Source organism: Oryzias latipes, chromosome 11 (genome assembly GCF_053564925.1).
Source record: "Oryzias latipes strain Hd-rR chromosome 11, Olatipes_Hd-rR_3.1".
Lineage (NCBI taxonomy): Eukaryota > Metazoa > Chordata > Actinopteri > Beloniformes > Adrianichthyidae > Oryzias > Oryzias latipes.
This window is the reverse complement of record NC_136247.1, coordinates 3,862,307-3,886,272: the sequence shown is the minus strand read 5'-3', so window position 1 is coordinate 3,886,272 and position 23,966 is coordinate 3,862,307. Positions and strand designations below refer to the sequence as shown.

Sequence of the window (23,966 nt, the reverse complement as noted above, 5' to 3'; positions counted from 1 at the left end):
TTTTCGTGGTAGCCACCTTTTGCTTTGATTATGAAATGGTCTTCCAACAGTCTTGAAGGAGTTCCCAGAATGCTTAGCACTTGTTGGCCCTTTTGCCTTCACTCTGCGGTCTAGCTCACCCCAAACCATCTCGATTGGGATCAGGTCCGGTGACTGTGGAGGTCAGGTCATCTGGTGCAGCACTCCATCACTCTCCTTCTTCTCTTCCTTACACAGCCTGGAGGTGTGTTTGGGGTCATTGTCCTGTTGAAAAATAAACAATGGTCCAACTAAATGCAAACCGGATGGAACAGCATGCCGCTGCAAGATGCAGCCATCCATCCATGCTGGTGCAGTATGCTGTCAATTTGGAATAAATCCCCAACAGTGTCACCAGCAAAGCACCCCCACACCATCACACCTCCTCCTCCATGCTTCACGGTGGGAACCGGGCATGTAGAGTCCATCTATTCACCTTTTCTGCGTCGCACAAAGACATGGTGGTTGGTTCATTCCTTGTGTTCTTTAGCCCAAAAAAGTCTCTTCTGCTTGTTGCCTTTCTTTAGCAGTGGTTTCCTAGCAGATATTCTAGCATGAAGGCCTGATTCACACAGTCTCCTTTGAACAGTTGTTGTAGAGATGTGTCTGCTGCTAGAACTCTGTGTGCCATTGACCTGGGTGGTATTCCAGAAAGCAGGTTATGCTAGCTCTCACGGTAAGTTTGAGGCTAAGGAAGTTGATAACTTCAGTTTTCGGTTCCAGAAATGGAGGTATGTTTCAGGGTAGGTCAAGTTGCCATGGCAACTCATGCTCTGAACATAACCTGGTCGGGAGCAGGTTTAGTTGAAGGTTAGTTTGTTTACAGAGAGGTGAAGCAGCATGGCGTGTCCATTTGAAGATGATTTAGTGGATGAAGAAGCTCAGATAATACTTTTTTCACCGTGAGAGGATGATAAGATCACATATGGATGTTGGAAAATTAAACTTTTTTACTTTGATCTAACTTAATTATTTGCTTCAGTTAAGATAAATCATTTGTTTGTTAAGTCAGTTTAAAAATAACACACAGTTTTCAGACAGTTATTTTACTTTCAGTCAAATTAATTAAATTAAGTAGGTGTAACGTTGGTGCTGCTGTTAGATCGGCACCGGAAAGGATTGTAGGATACCATTTCCTTTGCCTGTCTGGACGGATTTTTGTTTAAGTGTGGGTTTTTGACCAAATGTGTTTAGTTGTTTAGCTGTTTTACTGTGTTTTGCCATGTTTTGCTGAGTTGTTTATTCCTACTGTGCTTATCTCTCTGCACCATGAGTGAGAGTAAAGTAGAGGATGATGAGTTTATATAGCACCCCTACCACTGTTAATTGTAATGATATTGACGGAAAATTCTTTAATGAAGTTTTGCGTAACGTGCTTTTTTTCCCCCGTCCTTTATATTGTTATAAAAATGAGCATATCTGCCGGCTCATACTTAGACATATGAGAGATCAAGAAATATAATTAATTAAGATGGAAAAAATATTAATTGAATCGGAGTAATATGACATTTAGTTAGATAAATACATAAATTTGAGTTGTATAAACAATTATTTAGTTTATATATATAACTTATCCAAGTTTGCCACCTTAAATGAATTACCTCTATTGGTAACAAATAATTGAGTAAAATTTAAATTTAATCAACCTAATTTCTTACGTCTATAAAACTAAATAATTATTCAATGAAGTTCATTGTGTCTATAAGTTCTATTAAGCACTTAAATTATTTTTTTATCAGACACTGGGTTTGTTTTGTGTAAAACCTACCGACATGTTTCGGCGGAATGCCTTCCACCTTCGTCAGGGTCGTCATCAGATGGTGGCGTGTGACGTCTTTAAAAACAGCTGATTTGTGACTGAGGCGGAGTCACCTGTCAAACTTTGACAAGTGACTCCGCCCCTTGATGTCCGTCTTTCTCTGGAGGATGTTGCTCCAGGTGTGAGACAGCAGGAAAGCCCCCTCATCCCGGTTCATGGAAGTGTGGGCTCGTTTTCTGATCTCCACCGCCTCCATGATCCATCTGCGGTGTCTGTTGTCTTCGGTGCGGAGGACTTTGGCCTTTTCCCAGTCCATGATATGGTTTTCTTGTTTGCAGTGATCCGTTATGGCTGATTTCATGTTTTCTTGAACTGCCTGTTGTCGTCTGGCTCTTGTTAGTATTTTGTTTGTTTCCTTTTCGCATTCTTTTTGATGTTCTGTTTTTCTTGTGATGAAGGAGCGTCCTGTTTCTCCGATGTATGTTTTATTGCAGGTGTGACATGGGATTTCATAAATGACATTACATTTTTTATTTTGTTCAATCTTATCTTTTGGGTGAACCAGTAGTTGCCTGAGTTTTTTATACGGTTTCACTGGGGTGCTGATGTGATGCTTTTTCATGGCTCTTTGGATGCGTTCTGTGATTCCCCTGATGTATGGCAATGTAACCATTCCTTTGTTTTCTGGTTTTTTTCTCAGTTTTTCCTTCTCTACTTCCTTGCATTTCCTCTGCTCCACCTGTGTTTGTCCCTTTTTTATGGCCCATTGAGGATATTGACACCTGGTTAGTGCATTTTTTATGTGTTTCTTCTCCTCCGTTTTGTCCTCCCCGTCCGTTACCAGCTCTGCACGCTCAAACAAGGTTCTTACGACAGATATTTTGTGAGTGGTAGGATGTTCTGAGGTCCATAATAAATATTGGTCTGTGTGAGTTGGTTTCCTGTGTACTTTTATTTTTATGTCTTTGTTTTCCATGTGTCTGATGTTGATGTCCAGGAAGTTGATGGAGTGGTCTTTTTCCTCTTCATGTGTGAATTTGATTTGTCCCGTATCGTCCATCGTGTTCAAATGGTCTGTGATCTCCTGCGTGTGTCCTATTTTGATCTTTTCCAGAATGTCGTCGACGTAGCGTTTCCACAAGGTTGGACGGCAGTGCTCTGGTGCGGATGTTATTGCTCTCTTTTCCAGGTCCTCCATGAAAAAGCTGCACATTGTGGCTGATAGTGGGTCGCCCATGGGAAAGCCTTCTTTTTGTGTGTAAATTGTGTTGCGGTATTGGAAGGCTTTCCCATGGGCGACCCACTATCAGCCACAATGTGCAGCTTTTTCATGGAGGACCTGGAAAAGAGAGCAATAACATCCGCACCAGAGCACTGCCGTCCAACCTTGTGGAAACGCTACGTCGACGACATTCTGGAAAAGATCAAAATAGGACACACGCAGGAGATCACAGACCATTTGAACACGATGGACGATACGGGACAAATCAAATTCACACATGAAGAGGAAAAAGACCACTCCATCAACTTCCTGGACATCAACATCAGACACATGGAAAACAAAGACATAAAAATAAAAGTACACAGGAAACCAACTCACACAGACCAATATTTATTATGGACCTCAGAACATCCTACCACTCACAAAATATCTGTCGTAAGAACCTTGTTTGAGCGTGCAGAGCTGGTAACGGACGGGGAGGACAAAACGGAGGAGAAGAAACACATAAAAAATGCACTAACCAGGTGTCAATATCCTCAATGGGCCATAAAAAAGGGACAAACACAGGTGGAGCAGAGGAAATGCAAGGAAGTAGAGAAGGAAAAACTGAGAAAAAAACCAGAAAACAAAGGAATGGTTACATTGCCATACATCAGGGGAATCACAGAACGCATCCAAAGAGCCATGAAAAAGCATCACATCAGCACCCCAGTGAAACCGTATAAAAAACTCAGGCAACTACTGGTTCACCCAAAAGATAAGATTGAACAAAATAAAAAATGTAATGTCATTTATGAAATCCCATGTCACACCTGCAATAAAACATACATCGGAGAAACAGGACGCTCCTTCATCACAAGAAAAACAGAACATCAAAAAGAATGCGAAAAGGAAACAAACAAAATACTAACAAGAGCCAGACGACAACAGGCAGTTCAAGAAAACATGAAATCAGCCATAACGGATCACTGCAAACAAGAAAACCATATCATGGACTGGGAAAAGGCCAAAGTCCTCCGCACCGAAGACAACAGACACCGCAGATGGATCATGGAGGCGGTGGAGATCAGAAAACGAGCCCACACTTCCATGAACCGGGATGAGGGGGCTTTCCTGCTGTCTCACACCTGGAGCAACATCCTCCAGAGAAAGACGGACATCAAGGGGCGGAGTCACTTGTCAAAGTTTGACAGGTGACTCCGCCTCAGTCACAAATCAGCTGTTTTTAAAGACGTCACACGCCACCATCTGATGACGACCCTGACGAAGGTGGAAGGCATTCCGCCGAAACATGTCGGTAGGTTTTACACAAAACAAACCCAGTGTCTGATAAAAAAATAATTTAAGTGCTTAATAGAACTTATAGACACAATGAACTTCATTGAATAATTATTTAGTTTTATAGACGTAAGAAATTAGGTTGATTAAATTTAAATTTTACTCAATTATTTGTTACCAATAGAGGTAATTCATTTAAGGTGGCAAACTTGGATAAGTTATATATATATATATATATATATATATATATATATATATATATGCGTCACAATGAAAATGGAAATAAGATCAGAAACTTGTGCGTTTACTTTGTTTGTTCTTACTACAAGCAGAAACTCTTTCTTTTGATGATGCAGCCATATTACTTTTTTTATGGACGTATAATCTTCATACGCCATCATTAAAACCTCAGACTCCGTCTCGCCGAAGGATAGCGCTTTCTTTTTTTCCACGCGTTTCCATGGTGACTCCAGAAATCGGCGATCCATTATGTACTTGACATGTACGTGCATTAACCCAGGGTTACCAAGTCGAGCGTTATTACGCCAACTCATATCCGGTCTTTTGGAACCGACATACCCCAGGTAAGCAAGTTCAGGCGGATTTCAGCCAGAGTTCAGGCTTAAAGTCAGGCTAGTTTAAACATGCTTCCTGGAATACCCCCCTGCTCTCTAATCTGAGCTGCTGTTAACCTGCCATTTCTGAGGCCGCTGACTCGGATGAACTCATCCACTGCAGCAGAGGTGACTCTTGGTCTTCCTTTCCTGGGGGGGTCCGCATGTGAGCCAGTTTCTTTGTAGCGCTTGATGGTTTTTGTGACTGCACTTGGGGACACTTTCAAAGTTTTTCTCAATTTTTGGGACAGACTGATCTTCACTTCTTAAAGTAATTATGGCCACTTCTTTTTCTGTACTTAGCTGCTTTTTTCTTGCCATAATCCAAATTCTAACAGTCTATTCAGTAGGACTATCAGCTGTGTGTCCACCTGACTTCTGCACAACACAACTGATGATCCCAACCCCATTTATAATGCAAGAAACATTATACTGCACACTTCTTAAACCTGACAGGGCACACCTGTGAAGTGAAAAACATTTCAGGTGACTACCTATAGAAGCTCATCAAGAGAATACCAAGAGTGTGCAAAGCAGTAAGCAAATCAAAAGGTGACCACTATGAAGAACCTACAGTATGACATATTTTCAGTTGTTTCACACTTTTTTGATATGTCTATAATTCCACATGTGTTAATTCACAGTTTTGATGCCTTCAGTGTGAATCTACAATTTTTGTAGTCATGAAAACAAAGAAAACTCTTTGAATGAGAAGGTGTGTCCAAACCTTTGGTCTATATATAATTTTTAATCTAGAAAAATCCCAACAAAACGTCAAGCAAAGTGGATTTTTTGTTGGGGGCCAATTCCCCTTGAACAGAGATAATAATTCATTTCTTTGAAATACTAACATTTCCTACCAAATAAGATCTTTCTCAGCATGACCGCTTGGCCCTTCTTGCTTAAGTGTTTGCTCTCGATACCTTTGTCTTTGTTGCTTTGCAGCCGAAGCCGGAGAACGCCGTGACGATCGCGGTTTCCTCTCGGGTCTTGTTTCGGACAGAGCGCGAGCAGAAAGTATATGAGCAAAAAGGTGTGGAGGAATACCTGAGGTACCAAGTAGAACACGAGAACGAGCCCTTTGCGCCTGGACCTGCTTTTCCTTTCGTCAAGGTGAAACTCTTCCCAGCAGGGTTGATGTGGGGGTGTGGGGTACATTTCCTGACTGACCATCACTGCATCCACACAGGCGCTGGAGACTGTCAACATCCGCCTGCGTGAGCTGTACCCGCAGAGCGAGGAGTTGTTTGACATCGTCCTGGTTACATACAACCACGCACACGTGGGAATCCGTCTGATCAACACCATCAACCATCACAGTAAGTCTGCTTTGAGTGACGTTTCACTCAGCAAAATATTTTTGTAGGTGGAGAAACTTCATGAGAGAAATAATTTAATTTTCTTCGTAAAAGGCAGGAGAAAAAGAAAGACAGGAGATCAGTTTAAACTTTTTGATGAAAAGAGTTTTCTGATGTGACTTTTCATGAATTTCAGGCACAGAAAGGAAAATAACAAGGTAGCAGTGATAGGCTCCAGCAGCCCTGTGACTCCAAAAGGGAATCAGCTTGTTTCAGAAAACTGATGGATGGATTACTGGTTGGTTGGATGGATGCATAGAAAATAGTTCCTTTCTAAAAACATCCCTGAAAGTGACACTGGATAAATCAGTTTTTTCCCACACTTTTATTAATTTTGCAAATCGATGGGTCAGCAAGTTAAAGACTGGTTGCAGAAGAAATAGTCTTCTGTTGTTAGTTAAAGAAAGCTACTCATGCTAAACCACCCTTGCATTTACAGAGAGTAATTCTGACTTTTTTAAGTAGTTTCCCAATTTTGCCTTTTGGTGAATGCCTTTCTGAACCGTTTCATGTGCTCTTCGGTTTCAAAGAGATCCTGAAAACTAGTGGCATTTCTTTGAAGATAGAGGACATATATAAAGACAATTAAGTTTTAAATTGCACTTTTGAGCATCTATTTGTTTAAATTGTTGTGACAGAGGAGCAGATGACAAAATGTCGTTTGAAAAAGATCTTATTAAAGGTCCACAGGTTCCCAGCTCTGCTCCACAACGGGGAGAGGAAGGAGGGTGGGCTTGCTCCTTGCTAATGATCCTGCCTATAACTCAGGGGAATTTCTAACTCCTGCCACTCTGCAGAAATAAAGTGACACAGGGTTTTTTCCCCCACTAAAAACTGCATAATCATAATTTAAAGACTACTAAGACTAATTGAAAGTAGATCAAAAGATGATTGGAGTGGGTCTGTAAACGTTGGGTGTCACAAACCCTTCCTTTCATCCATCTTCAGAACCCACTGAATCCCTCTCAGAGTGACTTGGCTCCTGGAGCCAGCTACTGTTGGGTTAAAGGCCCTGAACAGGTCACCAATTCAAATACCTGAACTGCATTCAGAACAACGTTACAGTATGCTTCCTGTGTGGAGTATAACCTGTAGTTAGTTTTACAGTCAGTCACGTCTGATTCAACTGGATTAAAATCTTATTTGCTGTATTTTATATAACAGAATTGTTCCTACAAGTTTGTGCTTTCAAAGATGGATGGATCTGCTAGTTCAGCAACAATGAGTCTTGAATGAGGATGTCTCGTCAGCCTTAGAGGTTAAATCAGATGACTGCAGTTGTTTGAGCCGCCGTAGCTGTTTTTACTGGTCTGGTAATGTATAAGCAGTGTTAGAACTGGTTGGTTTTGTTTGTCAGTTATGGTTGGAGATGAAAAGGAGGAGAAATTACCTGGAAAAATGTCCTCACTGATGCTTACATTCGTAAAAAAGTCCATATGTATTAGAACTTCACATTTTCAGCCAGAGCACTTTTGGATTCCAGTTATACTGTGTATTTTCTTCCATCTGTTGGACTTGAAGTAACAAATGTGAAATGCACCCTGAGATCTCCACACAAACTCCACTAGAGAGCCAGACAGCACTGCATGGAGGCAGATGCATCTCAGCAGCGAGACAAATAAAGGAGTGTATGAACAGCTGACTGACAGGATCCTTCCCAGGGACAATCTCAGACCCTGTGATGACGTTTTCTTCAGACCACTTCCTGTTCAGCTCCTCAAATGTTTTCAGATCTTCAGACCTTCGTGCCAGAGTAAGTTCAAGATTATATCCCTTGGGACAAAAGAATAATCCAGAGGCCTGGAAGAAAAACAGGTCAGAGCGAAGCCATCGAATCTGCACACAACGTTCCAAAGCCTTTTAATGTTTGATCTCTCTGGTGGCTGAGGGGCCAGAATGTTCCTCAGCAGTCTCCCAACCTCTGATCTTCCAACAGAAATGAATACATTTGTTTTCTCAACACAGAGTTTGGTGGTCATTGTTCCTGTAGTGTGTTGCTCTTAGCAGCCACGCAGAGTTGACCGAACTTCAAAACGAGCATATATCACAGAAACACTAACCACAGTTCCATAAGGTACAAATATTGATAAAAAAAAGTTCATCTCAAGAATCACAATCAGGTAGCAAAAGAAAGAGAGAACCAACAGTTTTCTGTGGGATTTACAGAGACTGCTCTGAAGAGGGCGGCGTGCGCTCCTTCCACTCCTGACTGAGGCTTTTCTGTGTGGAGTCTAAATAGAATAGAATAGAGGACTTTATTATTCCCACAATGGGAAAATGTCTCTTGTCAGCGGCAGCACAGAAAAAAGACATCCGAAAAACAGCAAAGTGACATACAGCAAGTAGTGTAAAGTGACCAAAATATTTTTAAATGAGATCAAACTGAGTGAATAGGTAAAGTGAACACCAAAAAAACAGCTGTTATAAGAACATAAAACAAAACAACAACTGTGACAGTAAGTATATGAATAAAAGAAGGAATGAATGAAAAAGGGAACACAGTCTGGTCTGTATCACTACAACACAGTGTTGTACTGTCAGATGAGGGGGGCTGTGGTAGCGTGAAGGACCCAGAATGCAGAGGCGGGAGGCAAATGGTTTCCGGGCAAGGTGTTTAATTACAAACAAAAGGCGCCGCAGAGCAGGATAACAAAACTCACTGTGGCAAAACATGAAACATGGCATGAAGGAGTCAGGGAAAAGACGTTAATGGACCAGCACAAGAGGAAGGCAGAGACAAGACTTATGTAGAGACAGGGCAGACAAGACACAGGTGAACATGATCAGGACAGATTGGGACAAAGGAAGAAAACTCAAGACATGACAAGACAGGAACCCTTTCAAAATAAAACAGGAAACAGAACCAAACAAGACAGAACAAGAACAAAAGCAAAAACCAAGAAAAAACAAACTCAAACCATGACATGTACAGTCTGATGGCTGGTCAGTGCCTCTACAGTTTGGTGCAGGGGGTGGGAGGGGGTATCCATGATGGATGTTAGCTTAGCCAACATCCTCCTGTCCGCCACCTCCTCCATGGACTCCAGTGTGCAGACCAGGACAGAGCCGGTCCTCCTAACCAGTTTGTTTAGCCTCCTCCTGTCTCTGTCTGTACTGCCCCCCGCCCAGCACACAACTCCATAAAGTACCACTGAGGCCACCACAGTATCATAAAAGGTCCTCAGCAGCTGTCTGCACACGGCAAAAGACCTTAGTCTCCTCAGCAGGTGAAGGTGACTCTGACCCCTCCTGTACAGAGCATCCGTGTTGTTGGACCAGTCCAGTCTGTTGTTCAGGTGAACACCCAGATATTTAAAAGTGTCCACGACCTCAATGTCTGAACCCTGGATGTTCACCAGTGAGTGTGGTGTAGGGGAAACTCCTGAAGTCCAGGACCAGCTCTTTTGTCTTGCTGGTGTTTAGCAGCAGGTGGTTGCTTCACAACAGCACACAAAGTCAGTGATGACCCCCCTGTACTCCTGCTCATCCCCCCCTGATACACAACCCACAATGGCACTGTCATCTGAGAACTTCTGCAGATGACAGTGGTGGGAGTCGTGGGTGTAGTCTGATGTGTACAGGGTGAACAGGAATGGGGAGAGCACAGTCCCCTGAGGTGCCCCTGTGCTGCAGACCACCACATCAGACACACAGCCTCACAAACTGTGGCCTATCTGTGAGGTAGCTGATGGTCCAAGCAGCCAGATGTTGGTCCACGCCTGCAACCTCCAGCTTCCTCCTCAGTAGTGATGGCTGGACGGTGTTGAAAGCACTGAAGAAATAAATAAAAAAAAGAATCTCACAGTGCTCCCAGGGGACTCCATGTGAGACAGGGCCCGGTGCTTCAGGTAGATGATTTTGGTTCATCTTTCCCTTAAGTTTTTACATTTTGACACTTCTACAAGTAAATCATAGCTGGTGGTTAGTGGAAGGCTGATCCTAATAAGAGCTGCATATGATGTAATGTATTTAGGACCAAAAAAAATACAACTTAAAAGAACGAAAACATTGTGCATTGTGGGAAATTGAAAACTACTTTAGAGGCATCATAATCAGTGTTGCCAGATTGGGCGGGTTTCCGCCCAATTGGGCTTCTTTTGGTTATGTTGGGCGGGTAAAATTGGCATTGGGCGGGTCTATAAAATTTGGGCTGCTTTTCAAAATATTTAGCGGTTTTATTGTCATTATTATTATTTTTCTTATTATTTAAAATATTAAGTAAAAGTATACTAATTAATATATAGCCTAGCTGCCAGTTGTGGTCCAGCAACTGGCAGTGGCAGAAAGAGGGGGGCGCCATCAAAAGCCATCTAGAGTACACGATACGAGAAACCTATAACTGGATTTTCTGTACTTATTTTATAAAAAAAATTATTATAACAGACTTATTATATAATAATTTATTATTATTGCGTCATTTTTTATTAGGCTACGGCTATACTTTTACGTTCAACATTAGGTTTTTGCTAGGTTGAGATTTGGGCTTGTTTTTATTGAGGTGGGCGGGTTTTACGATGAGTTTGGGCTGGAAACTGTCGCTCAGATCTGGCAACACTGATCATAATGAAGTGTGTTTCAACAAAGGGTGAACCATAGGTCAGACATCATCCTGTAAGCAGATATTAAATTCGATTTGGAGACAAACAAGATCAAAAATTAAGTCGGTCAGTGGACCAACCCTTAATTTTGGAGTCATTTATGAACTTTTTGCTTTTTTCAGACCACTGTTGAATACAGACCTGCCTGTATTTATATTCTGTGATCGTTGATCACTCGTCCCAACTATGAGACTTTTGATCAAAAAATGACATCTTACATGGTCCTACCATTGAAGTTGCTTTAGGCTAAACACACCTGATGCAGGTAATCAACAGCAGATAAGGCAGGGTTTATGGAAAACTAGCTAGAGGTCTGGATATGGCCACCCCTGGTCAATGCAGATGTTTTGGTTGAAGCCAGAAAGAACAGAATTTTTTTTCTCTTACGTTGCACATAGATGTGTTGTTTTATTTTTTAAGACTAATGTAGGAAAATAGAAGCTGAATTGGGTAAGTGGAGCAGCTAAAGAAAAATGGCTGAACTTGCCTCTGGATTCTGGATTCTGCTTTACTGTCCTATAGTACCCTCTGCTGGGTTTATGTTGAATTACCCTACACCTACTCCAGTGTAAATTGTGTTTTTGGTATTTTTAACATGTTCATGTAGCATTTTTTTATAATGGAGGACATGTATTTTGAAATTAAAATGAAAACTGCATTTGTGAGTATTTTTTTTATTTGAATTGTTGAGTAAAATGCCATCTAAAAAAGCCTGTGGCAGTGACTTAAGTACTACACTCGGGGGGCCACATGCTTCCTGATTGGCTCTATGCCGATGCATCCACTTGCAGCCAAATAGATCCATGAACGTCTTTGTTTTCCTCGTCTGAGCTGGAATCTGGATTTAAACTGTACGACTGGATAGCTCCAATATTGCTCGCCATTTTTGTTGCGCCACTAATGTTTGGTTGGTGTTGTAAGGGGCTGTAAGGTAGCAGGAGAGAGTGTAAACAAAGTGATGATGGGAAATGAGGACAAGCTTTCTCCTCTCTAACAGTCCCGCAGAAAACTCAGAGGTGAATGAACTCCTGCTACTCTGCAAGAAACTATGTCCTAGAAAACGACACAGTTTGTTTGATTTTGGCAAAAAATGACATGATACTTTTTAAAATTTTCTATTGAATGTTTGTGTATTTGAGTAGCAATGGATGGATATGCAAGTTCCCGCGGGATTAATAAAGTACTCTATCTATCTATCTATCTATCTATCTATCTATCTATCTATCTATCTATCTATCTATCTATCTATCTATCTATCTATCTATCTATCTATCTATCTATCTATCTATCTATCTATCTATCTATCTATCTATCTATCTATCTATCTATCTATCTATCTATCTATCTATCTATCTATCTATCTATCTATCTATCTATCTATCTATCTATCTATCTATCTATCTATCATAGCTAATAGACCAATGGGGACACTTTGACAGGGTTCATACGGTCATGAAAATCTGGAAACGTTTTGGAAATTAGAAATGCAATTTCTAGGTCCTTGAAAAGTTTGTGAGAAATGAAATCTTCTGTAGTTCACAGATTCTTGAGAGTCGGGACAAAACATGTCCTACATAAAAGTCTTTTATTACAGTTTTTCTCAGTCGCTTTAGTACAATTCTCAGATCAGAATGAAATTCCCAAAACTATTTGTTCAGTCTTCACATCATGATGTCACTTGTGCACATCGTAGAAGCAGTTTCTCACTTCTTTGAACAAGTTGCAATTGCTTTGGTACATCCATGCAAATGATTATGTACAATTCTCTGCTCTTTGCTACATTATCAATTGTTTATGTCATGTTGATCAAAATGTATTATATAGTTCACTGTGCAATAGTCTTACTCCTCAAAACACCTAGTCATTAGTTCATCGTATAAGTCATTAACTGCAAAATGCTTGACCAAGTTGTCATAATGTGACAAACATATTTCGCTGCATTGCAAGAGAGGATATTCGCTGTGATGTGGATGAGAATTTGTGTCCTAACATACAGGAACAATAGAGGTGTAGGAAGACCACACCAATTCCTACTGCACTGCCTGTACTGTTGGACAGAATATTGTCCTATCTTTTTTTTCCCTTTGTGTTACTGTTTGCAGTGGTTTTTGTCTATGTTAGTATGACATGGTCTGTCAACAAATTACAATATGAACAATAAAAGTGTAAATGTGAATCTTGTCCAGTCTCTTGCAATCAAACAAAAAAGGTGTAACTTACATTTTACAATAATTGTCATCAAAACTTTAGCCATAGTTTCCATCAGAACCTCCCTCTAAAGTACACAGTTATATTGACAACATGACTAAGTCATTTGACTGTCTTGTTCGTAGACAATGACACAAGGACTTGACATTCTGATGGCACTGATGTGTTCAATGACATAAAGACTTAGTTTTGAGAGATGAACTAAAGATTTTGAGCAAGTTACAGGCTTTAGCAAGAAATCCGTAGTGTTTTGCTGTTTGTACAAATTGTTTTGAGAAATGCACACACGTATTTGCAAACTTCAATTCTGATCTGAGAATTGTACTAAAGCGACTGAGAAAAACTGTAAGGATAAAAATCAATAATTAAAAATGGATTGACTTACTATGTTAGATCTAAAAGAATTGTGAACACTGGTGTTATGTTTTAGCCTAGATACTCATTATTTTTAAAGATGTATTGGCTCAGATGTATTACTAGTAATTAGGTGCCCTTTGTTATTTCTAAGGTCACAATAGTCACCAGCATTGACTAACATGAAGTATTTATAATTGTGAAAACATTTACCGTATATCAAATTAAAGATAAGGTTAAAAAAATCTATAAAACAGTAAATATCTTGAAAATCAAAACATTTTTCGAACAGTATGAACAGTAAATACAACAGCTTCAGTTTTTTTAAATATTATAAGGAAAATCATGAAAGAAATTAGAGCAAATATCCTCCTTGTTTTTTTTAATTGAATGCAGTACGCTTCCAAATGTTACTATAGTTTCCTCCATGCGCACAGAAATGGCCGTAGATATGCCGGCTACAATTTTAACGGCAAGGCAGACAAACTCGGATATATCCATACGTGTAGTGATTTGATTTAGCAGCACCTACCAGTACTAAAATAGTCTGACTAAAATGTGTTTATTTTTGGTTTTGGAAATTCTGTGAAAGGTTATGGAAAAGATTTGGAAAACCACTTCCAGAAAAGGGAACAGACCTTGCTTTGAAAATAGATCAAAAGATGATCAGAGTGGGAGTCATTGGCCAGGAACAACAAGATAAAGATGGACGTGCTGTGACTTATGTCAACTGGTTGACTTCACCGGTTGACCTGGTCCCGGACCAGGGTCCGTTTGGGTGCATTCAGACTGAAAATGTGTACTGGATTTTTGGGGAAAACAAACTATGGTTCTCTTTACGTGAAACAAATGTATCCAGTCTGGGTCAAACTGTTTATTTGTTAGAACGTTTATTTCAACACAGCTGAAAACACTTTCTACATGCTATTCTGTGTCTTATTACACGGCATGCGACCAACAGGCGATACTGTGACGTCATCCTAAAAGTTACCTTGTAGTTCCTTGACAGAATCCTCTAAAAACAATGCCATAACTCCACAACGATGAGACAACGCAACTCATTGAAATGTGGTCTGATAAATGCGGACAAATCAAAACAATTTTTTAACATGATCCACATTGCTTCTCACTGTTTTCCCAAAAATCTATATGTCATAAACACTTATTCGCATACCTTGCCAGTAATTTCCCTGCAGCATGTCTTCAGCGGACCAAACGCAAGGTTCAGGTATCGATCCAGATTGTACTAAGTGGACTGGGTCCGGACCCAACGGCTTCCCCAGTCTGAATACACCCTAAACTGCCTCTGTGTGCATGTGATTGTGTGGCCCTGAAACAAACTGTTGACCTGTTCAGGGTGTAACCCACCCTTGCCCAATAGTAGCTGGATTGGTTTCAGCAGCCACATCACTCCAAAAGGCATCCAGGCATTCAGGATGGACAGATAGACTATTTATTTTAGTTTGATTTAATCCAAAAATAAAGGAAATTAAAAACCTCCAAATGGTTTAACCTTAAACGGTTGGAAAATATCCATTTTGTTTGCAGTATTTGCTCCACAGCTGAAGACGGCGTGTCTGCAGCTTTTTGGTTCCTCTCACTTGCTGTAATCCCTGAATTTGCACTCCGTGTTATTATAGATCCATGTTCATCTTTGTTTTCTTCATCTGAGCTGGAATCTGGACAATTTACTGATAGTCTCTATTCTCTAAAGTTTCTCTTTAGCGATAATGAAACGGTAAAAAGTGATATATTTTTGGTTCCAAATCAACACTTGTGAAAAATGTGTTGAATGACAAAACGAATGTGTGTACCAGACCCTGCTGTTTGATAAAATTACACACCGAAAAGAACAGACAAATTCTTTGTATTACATTATTATTTGGGCTACTTTGATTCAGCAAACAGCACTGGCTCTGGCTCAGAACTGATTTGATGCTAGCACATGCAGTTGTTGGATTCACTTTTACAGCAAATAAAATGAAATACCAGAAAGAATTATTTGTAATTTTGTTATTTTCTGACTACAGTGCTGATCTTCTTCTTTGGCCGTACAGACCCAGAGGAAGGGTTAAGTTTAGGATTACAGGTTACGGTGAAACTGTGTTTACTTCGAACGTGATTCGTGAAGCAGAGTCGGCCACTTTCATGGCCTCGCCATGTCCAATTAGGGACTAACTTTGGGCTTGTGACGTTTTCAGTAATAGCGGGTTAAATACACATCCAATATGGTGGATCAAGCCGATAGTTTTCCTCCTGAACTTTCATTGTCTTAAGCCGGTGTGGGTACCGGATGTTCTCGGGTTGCCGGATGTTCTCAGGGTCCTTCAGGGTCCTTCCAATGAGTTATATCACTAGAGGAGACATCACGTGGTTCCTCATGGGAGGAGAGCACCGCCATCTTGTTGAGGTCAAGTTTTGAAGACCAAACCACTTTTTATAACTTTTAACAGAAATACAAACTTCACGAGTTCCCCCTAACTTAACTAGTATTAGACTATTTAGATTTTTTCTATGTTCCTTTATTTTATTTTACTTATGTTTTTATTTATTTGTGTGTTATGTTCATTGTTTCTTTTTTCCCCTCTATTCTTTATTTTCTATGTTAATATGTTATGTGTGTCAATGGTGACTGATCTTCGAAGCAATATTCATTACATTGTTATTGTTCGTTGTTAACGTTAATGTCATTGTTAATGTATGATACCGCAAGTGTCAATAAAGTTTTTAAAAAAACTTAACGACGTTAACTCATTGGTCGTGGCAACTTACAGCCAATCAAATAGTGTGACGTCATCATTGGTCGAAGGACCCCGAAGGACCCCGAGAACATCCGGCAACCCGAGAACATCCGGTACCCACACCGGACCAGGACCCATGGGGCTGGAGCGATCACTATGCCAGGAGGCGAGCTGGCGGCCAAACAGAACCTATGCGGGATGGGGAGCCAGCCTGCTCGCACTTCCTGAACCTTATCATATTTTTCTTCTTTTCTTCGAGGCAATAATAAAGAAAGGTCCCCTTATTTTATTCTTTTTTTGATTTTCTCTGGTTAATGTGAGACAGCAAGCCTTTAAAACCAGTCAGAGCAAGAACACAAATACAGAGAACACATGTCGCTTTAGAAGCAGTTAGCTTAGCATCCATCCTGGGAACGGCGTCCGGATCGCCTATTTTTGCTTCACCTAGGTGCGTGACAACTAATGAGACATTACATTTGTTTTCTTTCATTAAAAAAAAGCCACACGCATTTGTCAAAAACTCAAAAAAACTGATTTTCATTGGAGGGGGAACTTTAAGTCTGTAAAGTTTCATATAAGCATCGATGTCAGACTAAAATGAAATAAATCCTCTTTGTTTGTCACACCCTCAGACCTGTTCATTGAGAGATTTTGCATGACAGGAGGAAGCAGTCCTATTGGTTACCTGAAAGCCTGGCAAACCAACCTCTACCTGTCTGCTGATGCTGAGAAGGTTAGAGAGGCGCTGTCTGAAGGTGAGCTTGACCTGAAATGTACAGTTTTTCAGTTTATGTCTTTTTTTAAAATCTCTGTCAGTACACAAATTCTTCTTTTAACATTTCAACCAATTCTATGGACTTTTTCACCTTTAGAAGTTTCCCTAGTTGTTCATTTAAATGTCTCAAACAAACAGCATCACTTTACAAAATAAAGAATAACAAAGTAGAATTTATCTAATGGTTCCTTTCATTCCATGAAGGTTTTAGTAAATCCAGCCGTGTTTTCTGTCTGTTTTTGTTCAGGCATTGCAGCAGCCACCATGTTCATGTCAGACAAGATGACAACTGTGTCAGAGTCTCAGCTCAGAGTGGCGTTTGACGGCGACGCCGTTCTCTTCTCCGATGAGTCTGAACGCATTTTTAAAGCTCATGGGCTGGACAAATTCTTCGAGCACGAGAGGGAAAACGAGGACACACTGTTGGATCATGTTGGTGGACAATCATTTATCAATTGTTACCACAGGCTTAGAAAAACGTATTATCTGCTTTAAATCATTTTGTTAATTCATTCATCCACTGTTTTGCCTCTTTAGCTTTGCAGTTAGTGTGTTTGTGCTGCATAGACATGACGCTGTAGCATAAATGAGGGTCATAAAGCACAGAGACACACAGCTTTCATTTCACCTGCTGTCCTTCTGCAGGGTCCTTTTAAGGGCTTCCTGGAGGCTTTGGCGAAGCTCCAGAAGAAGTTTTATGCAAAAGGCCAGCGTCTGAACTGCCCCATTCGCACCTACCTGGTTACAGCTCGCAGTGCAGCAAGCTCTGGGATTCGTGCGCTGAAGACGCTCAGGGCCTGGGGACTGGAGGTGGACGAGGCCTTGTTTCTTGCAGGTGCACCAAAAGGTCCCATGCTAGAGAAAATCCGACCGCACATCTTCTTTGATGACCAGATGTTTCATGTGGAGGGAGCTGCAGAGATGGGAACCGTCGCTGCTCATGTTCCGTATGGCGTTGCACAATTACATAGCAAAAAGAAATGAGCATGGAGAAGTAACGAACAAGACTCTTTCAGATGGGACTTTAAAGTATCTGTAGAGGCGACTTTCAACAACCATTGAGAGGTTAACTGTTAAAAATTTGGCTATAGACTAATGTCTATGAAAGGTCTGGAACCTGAAGTAACCTAAATGCCAATGTGACAGTCAACTGTACTTTTAAATCGAATCGGTTAGTTCAAAAGGGGCCCAAGTCCACAATTTTTCAAAATAGAGATATTAAATGTTCAATGGTCTTCAAGGGAAAAGCTATCTGATTATGTGCAAAAAAGTCCCAAGTCTGTCGTAATGTATTGACTATGCTTGACATTTAAAATGCATTAAGTGCAAAATTCCTGGACTTGGGCCTCTCTTGCACGGGTTTGGTTTATCCCATAGATGGCAGCACTACTTATCCAATATGGCAGCGCCCCTGTTTAATTCAAAAACGGCCCAAGTCCAGAGACTTTAGTTTGCTAGTCCTCTGAAAGGATAAAAGTGAGGTGCTTAATATTATAGCATTTGTAAGCTATGAACTGGTGCTAAATCTGGGTTAAGTATTAATCATTTGGTGAAGCCTCCCTTTAAGCTATGAAATTAAAATCATTTCCTGGAAAAACAAACCTCTTGGACTTGGGCCCCCTTTGAACTAACCGATTCAACTGTCACTTTTGAATTGATTCAATTCAAAAGTTGTTTTTCTTCTAATATTCCTCTGTATGGCACTTTGAAAAGGAGCTTCATTGCTTCAGTGAGTATTTCTGTCACTGTCTCTGGATTTCATGAAGACGACATCACTTTTGAGCTGCAATGCTTGCAGATGTTGAATTAATAGTTTGATTTGACACATTTCTGTAAACCACTGCACTCTACGTTGTTCACATTTGAATCGTAGTACTATGAAGGAATATTTCAAATATTGAAAAGTTTTTTTTTTTTGCATGTTTAATTAAAAATGTTGGTTGACCTTTTTACAGTTTGTCTTAAAAAGATAAGGTTACTTCCCTCATGTTTGATCTGGAAGCAAACAAAAAGCCACAAGTTTCAGTGTGTGCCTTAAAAAGAGCCAGAAACTTCTGCCAAGTGCATAAAAATAAATTGTTATGACTACTGGGTCAATTTTATTCTTACAGGACAGACCCACTCAACAAATCATCTTTGATGCCATTAAGTAAAGCCTTAGTCACAACTCCCCGTATTGGTGGATACTGTTGTCTGTAAAGGAAAAATGGGCAAACCTGTCTGGAACACGCATGTGGCCTACACAAAATATCAAGATCGTACACCGCTCAGTGAACCCGTAGAGCCAGAATGTTCATGCACATTTTTTTCTACAGACAAAACAAAGGCTGATGCTAATCCCACATATGTGCAGCCAAGATGCACATGTGGCTTAGACCGCATGGATTTTCAGTGCATGACTGCACCCAAAGCTAAATGTTCTTGGCACGTATATTTGGCTTACTATTTCTTCTTCTACGACCGTTTCCGGTATTTTAGACAGTTCTGCGCATGTCAAAATGATTTATTCCTGCCTAAAGTGTTGTGTACGTAAACGTTATTCTGGACTGATGTACACAGTTAAATTCTTATCCGATCTTTGATCCGATCAAAGATATTTGACTTCCCTTGAGGTGGCTAAACAAGCCTCAAAGGAACTGCAAGACACACCTGAGCTCCCTATAAGATGCGGCCACTCCTCTCTATGACCCTTATGGACCCAGACAACTTTAAAACCTACCACACCTGTGACAGATTCCAGCAACCCCAATATGGGCGCATGTGACTAAGGTCATTCAACTTGCACATATTGTAGAAATGTATAATGTGCAAATTTAGATTTGTGTAAAATGCACTTTACAGTTTTTCTGAGCCGTAGCTGTGCACAAAATGCATCAGGACTTTTTTCTGAAGTACATAGTGTGTGTGAAGTCAATTCAGGACATGAAAGACAAAAATATAAAGGCAACACTTTTGTCTTTGCTCCCATTTGTCATGAGATGAACTCAAAGATCTGAAATCTTTTCTACGAACACAAAATAACCATTTCTCTCAAATATTGTTCACAAATCTATCTAAATCTGGATTGAAAACACTTCTCCTTTGCTGAGATAATCCATCCCACTTCACAGGTGTGCCATACCAAGATGCTGATGAGACAGCATGATTTTTGCATAGGTGCGCCTTAGATTGACCACAACAAAAGCCTCTCGGAAACTTGCCATTTTGTTATTATTTGGGCGGCTGTGCATTGTCATGCTTAAACATGAGGTGATGTTCTTGGATGCACGGCAAATCAATGAACCTCAGGATCTCATCAAGGAATCTCTCTGCTTTCAAATGCCATTAATAATAATAACCCCCCCCTCCATGGCTAATCGATCCACAACACTTGACATTGAAAAAAACGCTCATCCAAACCGCTCATGGTCTGCGGTTGTGAGGCTGGGTCAATGTGACACCAAATTCCCTGAAATGCCTTTAGAGACAGCTGATTGCACAGTAATGAACATTCAATTCATGAGTAACAGCTCTGGTGGACATTCCTGCTGTCAGTATGTCAGTTGCATGCTCCCTCAAAACATGCAACATCTGTGGCATTGTGCCATGTGATAAAACTGAACATTTCAGAGTGGTCTTTTATTGTGGCCAGACTTAGGCGCACCTGTGCAATCATCACACTGTCTAATCAGCAACTTCATATGGCACACCTGTGAGGAAGGATGGATTGTCTCAGCAAAGGAGAAGTGCTCACCATCACATACTTAGAAAGATTTCTGAAAAATGTTTGAGAGAAATGGTTGTTTTGTTTTTGTGGAAAATGTTTCAGATCTTTGAGCACGTCTCGTAAAAGGAGTTCCGTTTATATTTTTGTGCAGTGTAGGCTGGTGCTTTTCTTACCAGATCTCGTTGGTTAAGACATGATAATCCAACCAATGGAAAAATTGAACTTTGAATAGAACCATTAGAGCCTGGAAGCAGAAGGTATGACGGAGCTTCACTCTTTGTGCTTCACGAATAGAAACAATCCCAAACTGATCTGTCATTGTTTCAGAAAAGCTTTAGCATCTTCCCCCCAGCACTTTGGTGACAGATTTAATAAACTGCTTTGTGTAAACTGTTCACGGTTCAGATGATTTGAAAGATTGCTGTCCAAGAATTCATCATCTGTATGCAGACATGTACCACTTGATTGATGAAGTCTTGTTCTTGATTAATAAACACATTTTATTTGTATCACATTATTCCCTTGACATTCAACCCTCTGCCAGTGGGCAGGACTGTTTTTAGGCAACTCCTGAGTGGCCCAACTCTGATTTGGTTTATGTTGAGTCTCACCACAACATTGAAGAACATCAAATCCATGTTGGTGCTGCTGGATTTGGGTTTACTGCCAGTATGGAGAAACAGTCAAAAAAAGCTCCAGTAGACTCAATTTTGGTTTGGAGGGAAAACATCCAGAGCTACTATGAATAAACAGATGTTTTGTGTTTGATAATGTTGTGATCCAGCCTGTGCTTGAAAGGTTGGAACCACAGCCTCAGTGCTGGAACAACACAGAATTAATCTACCTGAAATCAGTGCAGGGCAGAGCGGGGCCGCTTCGGAGTCAACCAACTGAGCTTGTAGGAGATGACTTGTTCCAAACTGCTGATTGTTCAGTGAACGATATGCCGTGAAGGTGTTCGACTGCAGAAACAGCTCTATGGAAGTACCAAAATAAAAGCAGAAAAATAAGAAAAAAAAATCTAAACTTTTTTTCCTGGAGATAAAAAAAAAACTATCTAGCTTCATAAAAACGCTATAGTTCTACACATAATCTAAACATCATTTTAAAAACTATTTTTTATTGCTTTGCATTAACCACGTCCGCACTATTCAAGTTCATTCTGTCTTTATTCAAATGTCCTTTAATGATTAGAAACTGTTAAACTGCATAAGCATTTAAAACGTCCAACTAAAAGAAAAGCTTGTCCATTTGCTGGAATGAAAATAAAAGCATGAGTGTTGGTGTTTCCTTTCAGCAAAGTGTTTCGGTTTTCCTTCAGTTTTCCTCAATTCTTAGGATGTGAACTAAAGTGGTGTAAATGCATTCTGGAGAGCTAAAACACTCTCAGGTCTTTGCATCAGTGCAGACCAAGCCAGTCAGGAACATTTAGAAAATAAAATGTTGACTGAACATTTTCAGGAACATTTTAAATGATTTAAAGCAGACCAAAAAGATGAAATTAGCAAACAGCAATAGTAGAAAGAATGTTCTTCAGGTTTGCAGTGGATGCCCTTGATTCAGAGACTGTTTCTGCTGAAGACAAGAGAGGCTAAGAAAGACTTATTATAATTATGATTAATTGTGATTGATGTTTAGTTAGGGCTGGTTGATACATATGTTATTTTATCACAATTTAGTTTTTTCATATCAGGCAATGACAATATCTCCATCCATCCATCTTCCTCCGCTTATCCAGGAGCGGGTCGTGGGGGCAGCAGTCTAAGCAAAGATGCTCAGACTTCCCTCACCCCGGCCACTTCCTCCAGCTCCTCTGGGAGGACCCAGAGGCATTCGCAGGCCAGCCGAGAGACGTAGACTCTCCAGTGTGTCCTGGGTCTTCCCCGGGGCCTCCCCCCAGTGGGACATGCCTGGAACATCTCCCCAGGGAGACCTCCAGGAGGCATTCGGACTAGATTCCCGAGCCACCTCTACTGGCTCCTTTCGATGTGGAGGAAAAGCGGTTATACTCTGAGCTCTCCGCGGGTGACCGAGCTTCTCCCCCCATCTCTAAGGGAGCGCCCAGCCACCCTACAGAGAAAGATCATTTCAGCCACTTGTATTCAGGACCTCGTTCTTTCGGTCATGACCCAGAGTTCATGACCATAATGGGCCGGTACAGAGACCACATAACTACGGACGCTGTTCCAATCCGCCTATCAATCTCACGCTCTGGTCTGCCCTCACTCGTGAACAAGACCCCAAGGTATTTAAACGCCTCCACCTGGGGTAGGAACACTCCACCCACCGAGAGATGGCAAACTACCTTTGTCCGGTCGAGAACCATGGCCTCAGATTTAGAGCTACTGACACTTATCCCAGCCGCTTCACACTTGGCCGCAAACCGCCCCAATGCACGCTGGAGGTGTGTGTGTGGGGGGGTGGGGGGGTGGGGGCAGGAAGAAGGCTTATTTTAATCCAGAGCTGTGGTCGGGACTCCACTTAGTCTTTTTTGCTCGACCTTCTGAACAGGTTCACGAACCTCCGACCACCAGTTTTCTTTGGAGTTGGTGTTGGACCAAGACAGTCTCTTGAGTTTTGCTGATGATGGTCTCTTTCTTCTTGACAACTTCCTTTAGGTGAGTGATTTGCTGTGAAAGGGTGAAAGGGTGGACTTTTCTTTCTTCAGCTGTTGTCTCTCTTTTTCCAGCTGCTTCTGGCCTTCGAGTTCTTTCTGGACTAGGGCCAAATTAGCTCTTAATTTTGTGGACTCTTCTACCTTCTGGTCAAAGCTGAGTTTGGCATGATTTGTTTTGATCTTCTCTTGCATAAGCTCCTCTTTCAATTGGTGTGATTTCAAGCCGAGGTCCAAATTTTTCTTGCGATGGCCTTTTTTACCATCTCAAGCCGTTGGTCTTCTTCTTCAGAGTGACAGGAGAGCCTGTAGACGTCATTTCCGGGTGAGCTATTCCCAGTACTAGTCGTGTCTGACTGCTGTCCTCTTGTTTGGCATTAGCCTGACTGCTATTTCTTACTCTAAGGGTTATCTGGGTTAATATTCACATCTAGTACCTTTTATTAGCGAATACACCACTGTTAAACCGCTTGCTGTTCACTTTCTATTTTTGCTAAATAAACCACTTCTCTTTACCTAAACACCGCTAGCCTTAGCTTAGAACCTAGCATGACCACCACTCTTTCCGCCTCTCCTCCTCTCTCCTGCCCCATGTGCCAAATGTTTAGTGATGATCGTGCCTACTTTAGTGAAGATAGCGGTAGGTGTGTTAAGTGTAGTCTTGTGTTAGACTTGGAGGCCAGGCTGGAGCAGTTAGAAGCGCGGCTCCGCACAGTGGAAG

At 41.0% G+C, this 23,966-nt stretch overlaps 1 protein-coding gene across 2 annotated transcripts in view; it reads left to right on the top strand.

Moving 5' to 3' along the window:
* nt5c1aa (5'-nucleotidase, cytosolic IAa) overlaps positions 1-21,140 on the top strand; it is a 42,917-nt gene extending 21,777 nt beyond the window's left edge. For both annotated transcript variants that reach the window (XM_004074406.5, XM_020707370.3), the window contains 5 exons: positions 5,837-6,004; positions 6,081-6,210; positions 16,783-16,905; positions 17,173-17,357; positions 17,571-21,140. In XM_004074406.5, the coding sequence (XP_004074454.3) occupies positions 5,837-6,004; positions 6,081-6,210; positions 16,783-16,905; positions 17,173-17,357; positions 17,571-17,909 (945 nt within the window). In that variant the 3' untranslated portion in view covers positions 17,910-21,140. The remainder of the gene's footprint in view (positions 1-5,836; positions 6,005-6,080; positions 6,211-16,782; positions 16,906-17,172; positions 17,358-17,570) is intronic.
* Positions 21,141-23,966: the final 2,826 nt, after the last annotated feature.